Source organism: Pygocentrus nattereri, chromosome 9 (genome assembly GCF_015220715.1).
Source record: "Pygocentrus nattereri isolate fPygNat1 chromosome 9, fPygNat1.pri, whole genome shotgun sequence".
In the NCBI taxonomy this organism is placed as follows: domain Eukaryota; kingdom Metazoa; phylum Chordata; class Actinopteri; order Characiformes; family Serrasalmidae; genus Pygocentrus; species Pygocentrus nattereri.
Window position 1 is genome coordinate 2,375,673 of NC_051219.1, and position 10,898 is coordinate 2,386,570.

Consider the following 10,898-nt stretch of genomic DNA (forward strand, 5'->3'; position numbering starts at 1 on the left):
CAGTCAGCTCTAATAACTAGCAGTCAGCTCTAATAACTAGTCAGCTCTAATAACAGCAGTCAGCTCTAATAACTGCAGTCAGCTCTAATAACTACAGTCAGCTCTAATAACTACAGTCAGCTCTAATAACTGCAGTCAGCTCTAATAACTACAGTCAGCTCTAATAACTACAGTCAGCTCTAATAACAGCAGTCAGCTCTAATAACTGCAGTCAGCTCTAATAACTACAGTCAGCTCTAATAACTGCAGTCAGCTCTAATAACTACAGTCAGCTCTAATAACTACAGTCAGCTCTAATAACTGCAGTCAGCTCTAATAACTACAGTCAGCTCTAATAACTGCAGTCAGCTCTAATAACTACAGTCAGCTCTAATAACTGCAGTCAGCTCTAATAACTAGCAGTCAGCTCTAATAACTGCAGTCAGCTCTAATAACTACAGTCAGCTCTAATAACTACAGTCAGCTCTAATAACTGCAGTCAGCTCTAATAACTGCAGTCAGCTCTAATAACTGCAGTCAGCTCTAATAACTACAGTCAGCTCTAATAACTGCAGTCAGCTCTAATAACTACAGTCAGCTCTAATAACTGCAGTCAGCTCTAATAACTACAGTCAGCTCTAATAACTGCAGTCAGCTCTAATAACTACAGTCAGCTCTAATAACTGCAGTCAGCTCTAATAACTGCAGTCAGCTCTAATAACTGCAGTCAGCTCTAATAACTGCAGTCAGCTCTAATAACTGCAGTCAGCTCTAATAACTACAGTCAGCTCTAATAACTGCAGTCAGCTCTAATAACAGCAGTCAGCTCTAATAACTGCAGTCAGCTCTAATAACTGCAGTCAGCTCTAATAACTACAGTCAGCTCTAATAACTACAGTCAGCTCTAATAACTGCAGTCAGCTCTAATAACTGCAGTCAGCTCTAATAACTGCAGTCAGCTCTAATAACTGCAGTCAGCTCTAATAACTGCAGTCAGCTCTAATAACTACAGTCAGCTCTAATAACTGCAGTCAGCTCTAATAACTGCAGTCAGCTCTAATAACTGCAGTCAGCTCTAATAACTGCAGTCAGCTCTAATAACTGCAGTCAGCTCTAATAACTACAGTCAGCTCTAATAACTGTAGTCAGCTCTAATAACTACAGTCAGCTCTAATAACTACAGTCAGCTCTAATAACTGCAGTCAGCTCTAATAACTACAGTCAGCTCTAATAACTGCAGTCAGCTCTAATAACTACAGTCAGCTCTAATAACTGCAGTCAGCTCTAATAACAGCAGTCAGCTCTAATAACTGCAGTCAGCTCTAATAACTGCAGTCAGCTCTAATAACTACAGTCAGCTCTAATAACTGCAGTCAGCTCTAATAACTACAGTCAGCTCTAATAACTGCAGTCAGCTCTAATAACTACAGTCAGCTCTAATAACTGCAGTCAGCTCTAATAACTACAGTCAGCTCTAATAACTGCAGTCAGCTCTAATAACTACAGTCAGCTCTAATAACTGCAGTCAGCTCTAATAACTGCAGTCAGCTCTAATAACTACAGTCAGCTCTAATAACTGCAGTCAGCTCTAATAACAGCAGTCAGCTCTAATAACTGCAGTCAGCTCTAATAACTACAGTCAGCTCTAATAACTGCAGTCAGCTCTAATAACTACAGTCAGCTCTAATAACTGCAGTCAGCTCTAATAACTGCAGTCAGCTCTAATAACTACAGTCAGCTCTAATAACAGCAGTCAGCTCTAATAACTACAGTCAGCTCTAATAACTGCAGTCAGCTCTAATAACTACAGTCAGCTCTAATAACTGCAGTCAGCTCTAATAACTACAGTCAGCTCTAATAACAGCAGTCAGCTCTAATAACTGCAGTCAGCTCTAATAACTACAGTCAGCTCTAATAACTGCAGTCAGCTCTAATAACTGCAGTCAGCTCTAATAACTGCAGTCAGCTCTAATAACTACAGTCAGCTCTAATAAACACCAGTCAGCTCTAATAACTACAGTCAGCTCTAATAACTGCAGTCAGCTCTAATAACTACAGTCAGCTCTAATAACTACAGTCAGCTCTAATAACTGCAGTCAGCTCTAATAACTGCAGTCAGCTCTAATAACTGCAGTCAGCTCTAATAACTACAGTCAGCTCTAATAACTGCAGTCAGCTCTAATAACTACAGTCAGCTCTAATAACTGCAGTCAGCTCTAATAACTGCAGTCAGCTCTAATAACTACAGTCAGCTCTAATAACTGCAGTCAGCTCTAATAACTACAGTCAGCTCTAATAACTGCAGTCAGCTCTAATAACTACAGTCAGCTCTAATAACTGCAGTCAGCTCTAATAACTACAGTCAGCTCTAATAACTGCAGTCAGCTCTAATAACTGCAGTCAGCTCTAATAACTACAGTCAGCTCTAATAACTACAGTCAGCTCTAATAACTGCAGTCAGCTCTAATAACTACAGTCAGCTCTAATAACTGCAGTCAGCTCTAATAACTACAGTCAGCTCTAATAACTACAGTCAGCTCTAATAACTGCAGTCAGCTCTAATAACTACAGTCAGCTCTAATAACTGCAGTCAGCTCTAATAACTACAGTCAGCTCTAATAACTGCAGTCAGCTCTAATAACTAGTAGTCAGCTCTAATAACTAGCAGTCAGCTCTAATAACTGCAGTCAGCTCTAATAACTACAGTCAGCTCTAATAACTGCAGTCAGCTCTAATAACTACAGTCAGCTCTAATAACTGCAGTCAGCTCTAATAACTACAGTCAGCTCTAATAACTGCAGTCAGCTCTAATAACAGCAGTCAGCTCTAATAACTGTAGTCAGCTCTAATAACTGCAGTCAGCTCTAATAACAGCAGTCAGCTCTAATAACTACAGTCAGCTCTAATAACTACAGTCAGCTCTAATAACTGCAGTCAGCTCTAATAACTGCAGTCAGCTCTAATAACTGCAGTCAGCTCTAATAACAGCAGTCAGCTCTAATAACTACAGTCAGCTCTAATAACTACAGTCAGCTCTAATAACTGCAGTCAGCTCTAATAACTGCAGTCAGCTCTAATAACTGCAGTCAGCTCTAATAACTACAGTCAGCTCTAATAACTACAGTCAGCTCTAATAACTGCAGTCAGCTCTAATAACTGCAGTCAGCTCTAATAACTACAGTCAGCTCTAATAACTGCAGTCAGCTCTAATAACTGCAGTCAGCTCTAATAACTGCAGTCAGCTCTAATAACTGCAGTCAGCTCTAATAACTACAGTCAGCTCTAATAACTACAGTCAGCTCTAATAACTACAGTCAGCTCTAATAACTGCAGTCAGCTCTAATAACTGTAGTCAGCTCTAATAACTGCAGTCAGCTCTAATAACTACAGTCAGCTCTAATAAACACCAGTCAGCTCTAATAACTGCAGTCAGCTCTAATAACTACAGTCAGCTCTAATAACTGCAGTCAGCTCTAATAACTACAGTCAGCTCTAATAACTACAGTCAGCTCTAATAACAGCAGTCAGCTCTAATAACTGCAGTCAGCTCTAATAACTACAGTCAGCTCTAATAACTGCAGTCAGCTCTAATAACTGCAGTCAGCTCTAATAACTACAGTCAGCTCTAATAACTGCAGTCAGCTCTAATAACTACAGTCAGCTCTAATAACAGCAGTCAGCTCTAATAACTACAGTCAGCTCTAATAACTGCAGTCAGCTCTAATAACTACAGTCAGCTCTAATAACAGCAGTCAGCTCTAATAACTACAGTCAGCTCTAATAACTGCAGTCAGCTCTAATAACTACAGTCAGCTCTAATAACTGCAGTCAGCTCTAATAACAGCAGTCAGCTCTAATAACTGCAGTCAGCTCTAATAACTGCAGTCAGCTCTAATAACTACAGTCAGCTCTAATAACTGCAGTCAGCTCTAATAACAGCAGTCAGCTCTAATAACTGCAGTCAGCTCTAATAACTACAGTCAGCTCTAATAACAGCCATCAGCTCTAATAACTACAGTCAGCTCTAATAACTACAGTCAGCTCTAATAACTACAGTCAGCTCTAATAACTGCAGTCAGCTCTAATAACTGCAGTCAGCTCTAATAACTGCAGTCAGCTCTAATAACTGCAGTCAGCTCTAATAACTGCAGTCAGCTCTAATAACTGCAGTCAGCTCTAATAACTACAGTCAGCTCTAATAACTGCAGTCAGCTCTAATAACTACAGTCAGCTCTAATAACTACAGTCAGCTCTAATAACAGCAGTCAGCTCTAATAACTACAGTCAGCTCTAATAACTGCAGTCAGCTCTAATAACTACAGTCAGCTCTAATAACTGCAGTCAGCTCTAATAACTACAGTCAGCTCTAATAACTACAGTCAGCTCTAATAACTGCAGTCAGCTCTAATAACTACAGTCAGCTCTAATAACTGCAGTCAGCTCTAATAACTACAGTCAGCTCTAATAACTGCAGTCAGCTCTAATAACTACAGTCAGCTCTAATAACTACAGTCAGCTCTAATAACTGCAGTCAGCTCTAATAACTGCAGTCAGCTCTAATAACTGCAGTCAGCTCTAATAACTGTAGTCAGCTCTAATAACTGCAGTCAGCTCTAATAACTGCAGTCAGCTCTAATAACTACAGTCAGCTCTAATAACTGTAGTCAGCTCTAATAACTGCAGTCAGCTCTAATAACTGTATTCAGCTCTAATAACTGCAGTCAGCTCTAATAACTACAGTCAGCTCTAATAACTGTAGTCAGCTCTAATAACTGCAGTCATCTCTAATAACTGTATTCAGCTCTAATAACTGCAGTCAGCTCTAATAACTACAGTCAGCTCTATTAACTGCAGTCAGCTCTATTAACTGCAGTCATCTCTAATAACTGTATTCAGCTCTAATAACTACAGTCATCTCTAATAACTGCAGTCAGCTCTAATAACTGCAGTCAGCTCTAATAACTGCAGTCAGCTCTAATAACTACAGTCAGCTCTAATAACTACAGTCAGCTCTAATAACTGCAGTCAGCTCTAATAACTACAGTCAGCTCTAATAACTGCCGTCAGTTCTAATAACAGCAGTCAGCTCTAATAACTACAGTCAGCTCTAATAACTGTAGTCAGCTCTAATAACTGCAGTCAGCTCTAATAACTACAGTCAGCTCTAATAACTGCAGTCAGCTCTAATAACTACAGTCAGCTCTAATAACTACAGTCAGCTCTAATAACTACAGTCAGCTCTAATAACTACAGTCTGCTCTAATAACTACAGTCAGCTCTAATAACTGCAGTCAGCTCTAATAACTGCAGTCAGCTCTAATAACTGCAGTCAGCTCTAATAACTGCAGTCAGCTCTAATAACTACAGTCAGCTCTAATAACTGCAGTCAGCTCTAATAACTACAGTCAGCTCTAATAACTGCAGTCAGCTCTAATAACTACAGTCAGCTCTAATAACAGCAGTCAGCTCTAATAACAGCAGTCAGCTCTAATAACTACAGTCAGCTCTAATAACTGTAGTCAGCTCTAATAACTGCAGTCAGCTCTAATAACTGCAGTCAGCTCTAATAACTACAGTCAGCTCTAATAACTGCAGTCAGCTCTAATAACTACAGTCAGCTCTAATAACTGCAGTCAGCTCTAATAACTACAGTCAGCTCTAATAACTGTAGTCAGCTCTAATAACTGCAGTCAGCTCTAATAACTGCAGTCAGCTCTAATAACAGCAGTCAGCTCTAATAACTACAGTCAGCTCTAATAACTACAGTCAGCTCTAATAACTGCAGTCAGCACTAATAACTGCAGTCATCTCTAATAACTGTAGTCAGCTCTAATAACTGCAGTCAGCTCTAATAACTACAGTCAGCTCTAATAACTGTAGTCAGCTCTAATAACTACAGTCAGCTCTAATAACTGCAGTCAGCTCTAATAACTACAGTCAGCTCTAATAACTACAGTCAGATCTAATAACAGCAGTCAGCTCTAATAACTGCAGTCAGCTCTAATAACTGCAGTCAGCTCTAATAACTGCAGTCAGCTCTAATAACTACAGTCAGATCTAATAACAGCAGTCAGCTCTAATAACTGCAGTCAGCTCTAATAACTGTAGTCAGCTCTAATAACTGCAGTCAGCTCTAATAACTGCAGTCAGCTCTAATAACTGTATTCAGCTCTAATAACTGCAGTCAGCTCTAATAACTGCAGTCAGCTCGAATAACTGTAGTCAGCTCTAATAACTACAGTCAGCTCTAATAACTGCAGTCTGCTCTAATAACTACAGTCAGCTCTAATAACTGCAGTCAGCTCTAATAACTGTATTCAGCTCTAATAACTGCAGTCAGCTCTAATAACTGCAGTCAGCTCTAATAACTGTATTCAGCTCTAATAACTGCAGTCTGCTCTAATAACTACAGTCAGCTCTAATAACTGCAGTCAGCTCTAATAACTACAGTCAGCTCTAATAACTACAGTCAGCTCTAATAACTGCAGTCAGCTCTAATAACTGCAGTCAGCTCTAATAACTACAGTCAGCTCTAATAACTGCAGTCTGCTCTAATAACTACAGTCAGCTCTAATAACTACAGTCAGCTCTAATAACTACAGTCAGCTCTAATAACTGCAGTCAGCTCTAATAACTGCAGTCAGCTCTAATAACTACAGTCAGCTCTAATAACTGCAGTCTGCTCTAATAACTACAGTCAGCTCTAATAACTGCAGTCTGCTCTAATAACTACAGTCAGCTCTAATAACTGCAGTCTGCTCTAATAACTACAGTCAGCTCTAATAACTGCAGTCAGCTCTAATAACTACAGTCAGCTCTAATAACTGCAGTCAGCTCTAATAACTAGTCAGCTCTAATAACTACAGTCAGCTCTAATAACTGCAGTCTGCTCTAATAACTGCAGTCAGCTCTAATAACTGCAGTCAGCTCTAATAACTGTAAAGTGAGTCTGTAATAATTGTGGCAGGTCTTCTTGATGTTCTATGTTATAATAAGATTGTAATCTAAAGCCCATTTCAGCTGAAATTCTTGTGCTGAGCTTCTGATTTTTCCTCATTGCTGTTTGGACACAACTGAAATGTTTTACTGTGACAGGACAAATTTAAATATGACAGAGATACAGAACACTGGGAGCTGGTTACTTCAACTGTGTGTGTGTGTATGAGAGTGTGTGTGTATGTGTGTGTGTGTGTGTGTGCACGCGTGTGTGTGTATGAGAGTGTGTGTGTGTGTGTGTATGAGAGTGTGTGTGTGTGCGTGTGCACGTGTGTGTGTGAGTAAGTCAGTAACTCACTGTAGTTTCTCCAGTGTATAGTGCCGATCGTTCTTTAGTATATTGAGCTGCTCCACTCCTGAAGGTCCTAGTTGATTTGCGGTCAGATCCAGCTCTGTCAGGTATGAGGGGTTTGATTTCAGCGCTTTAACCAGTTCAGCACAGCCTTCATCTGTAATACTGCAGTTACTCAGTCTGCAGAGAGAAGAACAACTCCTTACATTTAAAGCTCAACACACACACACACACACACACACACACACACACACACACACACACACATACACACACACACCCTAACCCTGCATCCTTCTAAATATATCTGTGACCACAAATACAGTAAAACGTGAGTAAATACAGTAAAACGTGAGTAAATACATTAAAACATGAGGAAATACAGTAAAACGTGAGTAAATACAGTAAAATGTGAGTAAATACAGTAAAACATGAGGAAATACAGTAAAACGTGAGTAAATACAGTAAAACGTGAGGAAATACAGTAAAATGTGAGTAAATACAGTAAAACGTGAGGAAAGACAGTAAAACGTGAGTAAATACTGGCGACGCATTTGAAAGATGGAAACAGCTCCGAGCCCAGATGGACTTAAAAACGGATGCCGAGTTGACTAATTTTCTCCTGGACAGGTAAGCATTGAGCTTTAGCTAAGCTAAGCTAACCTTAACTAACTTATCACAGTTACTAGCAGGGATGGGCGTTTGAAGTCATTTCAGCATTTCCACCTCAGAGGCAGGTGTAAATATTCAGTAGATACTAAGTTCATCGTTTAAACTAGTGTGAGTGGCGCAGCCTGTTTTGATTTAGTGATCCAGAAACCTGAAATGAAACACTTGCGTTACAACTGGCCTACGTTTGAACAGCTGGTGCAACACTCAGCTATGGCCCAGCGCTAAAACAGGAACACATGAGCTCCATTATTCTGTGTGTCTTTACAGTGTTTACTCAGCAACATGTGTTTCCATCATAAAGAACATTTTAATCAGCTACAATATGAACCGTCACACAGTGAAGGAGCCTGTATGTGAGTTTGGCTGATTTTATCAAATACTTGCTGTTCATCTTTTTATCCAGGTCTTTTTATATTCTATGGGTCTAAATCCACACATGTGAATGGAAATCTACATTCCGACATTCCTGGACACATTCCAACATCCTCAGGTCTGATCTCCAGTTACAGGAAGCGTTTGGCTGCAGTTGAGGCTGCTAAGAGTGGCACAGCCACACTTTTCCACATGGTTGATGTTTTTCCTTCAGTAAAGGATCTTTCTGATGCTGCCATAGAACCTGTTCTTGTTTACATGTTTACAGGTACTGAATAAACAAAAGTCCTGAACTGACTGAAGCTCTTCTCTGAGCACATTAGTGTGCAGATTATAACAGAATCTACTCGTCTGATATCGTGTGTGTGTCGCCTCAGGCTAAACCACTGCTTTAAAGAGTGAGGAGAGCTCTGAGTGCAGGACACCTTAAATATCAGGGACAGTCCACTGCAGATTAGACCAATGATTAGCCCTCACAAATACTGACCAAATAACTGCCCAGATCATCACAGGACTGAGAAACTACACTTTACATTAAACACGTCAAAGAGAATCTACATTCAAATATCTGTCAGTATATAAGAGAACAAATCAGATCTAGAATCAGACCTGCTTTCACACATTCAGAGAAAGATCATGTCTTACTGCTGATCACACTCTGCTTAAACTACACTGTCAGAATCTTCTGCTTTCTGCCAAGAGGAACATCTTCACAATGTCTGCCTTCAACTACGGTGATGAAATAAACCAGATGGTCAAGCCGTTAACACTGAATGTCTCAATGCTGCAGTCCAGGGTCACTCAGTGTTAAACAACCCTGTTCCTAAAAAAGTTAGGATGCTGTACAAAATCTAAATAAAAACACTGGTAATGTTGTGTAATGCTTAAAAACCACATGTGCTGGACCATCACCCAGTAACTAATGAGCTTCATTTAGAACAGGTCAGTAACATGATGGGCATGAAAAGAGCATCCCAGAGAGCCTTTCAGAGGTTCAACAGAGCTACTCCTCATCTTTCTCAAAAGAGCCGCCCTTCATCTTCAACAGAGAGCAGGGACAAGGGTGAAGACCAATACTGGCTGACCCTGATCTTCAGACCCTCAGATGGGCCTGCATTAAAAACAGACTCTACTCTGTAGTGTAAAATCACTGCACGTCCTCAGGAAGACGTCTGAAAACCAGTGTCTCTGAACACAGTTCATCACTGCATCCACAGACACAAGTTAAAACTCTAAAACACAAAGAAGAAACCAAATAAAAACAGGATCCAGAAACGCTGCCACCTTCTCTGGGCCTGAGCTCATTTTTAGAAGGACTGAGGGGAAGTGGAAGTGTCCTGTAGTCCAATGAATCAAAGTTTGAAATTCTTCTTGGAAACCATGGACACTGTGTCCTCCAGCCTAAAGAGGACAGGGACCATCTGGCTTGTTACCAGCACACAGTTCAAAATCCGTCATCTGGGTTTTTTGGGGTACATTAGGGGTAACTAGTACATCTGTGAAGGCCCCATTAATGCTGAAGGATATATATACAGGCTGTGGAGCAACATATGCTGCCGTCTAGACGGCGTCTTTTTGAGGGAAGGCATTGATTATTTCAGCAAGACAATCATAAACCACATTCTGCACGTATTACAGCAGCGTGACTCTGCTGTGAAAGAGTCAGGCCAGTTTATTACCCAGACTGAATTGCAGACCCGTCAACCATGGAAAACATTAACAAGACCCTGAACTTATGAGCAGCTGAAATACCAAATCAAGCAAGAATGGGAAAAATCACTTCTTCATCAGTGCCCAAACGCTTACAGAGGGCTGGGGAAATAAGAGGAGGTGCAGCACAGATGTGAACCTGCCTCCCTCCCAACTTTGGTAAATGTGCTGCTGGCATCAAATTCAAAATGGGCATAAATTTACAAAAAACAATAAAACTGATCAGTTTCAACATTTGATGTTATTTTTGTGATTTTTTAATTAAACACAGGGTTTAAATGATTTGCACATCACTGCATTCTGTTTTATTTACATTTTGCACAGTGTCCCAGTTTTATTTGTAAATGTTATACAAGCATTTCACCGTCTTCATTTTAACCTTAGAGGAGGACCTGATGCTGCTAAAGCTCTTTTCTTTATTCCCAGGCCATCATTCCTTGGCCACACCCCCCCCCCCCCTCTTCACCACCCCAAACCTGCTGGATCGGGGGGGGCAGTTCCAGAAGGCATGATAGTGGTTATCTGTTAAAGCTGGACAGTGCTGGCCTTTATCACTGGGACTGAATCCCATACGGTGCAGTTTAGAGGCTGTAATATATGTTCTGTGGAGGCTTTTATACTGAAGTAGTTGGAGTTTTGAGCTGCTGGACATTGAGAAGATGGCACTGCATATATTTTGCCAGTTGACACTGCGTGTTTCTTTTATATCTGAGGTCCATTTTTCAGGTGGGAGTGAGATAGTGTTGTCCTTTGAAGCTAAAAGTATATATATGTGATAACATTTTCTGAGGTTTATGGGAGTGTAGTTTTAGTGTGTAGTGTAGTGTGTGAGGGGGGGGGTGATTGTGTGTGTGGGGGGGGTGATTTCAGAAATTTC

General features: G+C 40.4%; 1 protein-coding gene across 1 annotated transcript in view; it reads right to left on the reverse strand.

Moving 5' to 3' along the window:
* The window catches only part of LOC108416094 (butyrophilin subfamily 3 member A2-like), a 534,853-nt gene that overhangs the window by 36,733 nt on the left and 487,222 nt on the right, over nt 1-10,898 (reverse strand). Inside the window, exon 10 of the mRNA XM_037540922.1 lies at nt 7,274-7,447. Within this exon, the coding sequence (XP_037396819.1) occupies nt 7,274-7,447 (174 nt within the window). The remainder of the gene's footprint in view (nt 1-7,273; nt 7,448-10,898) is intronic.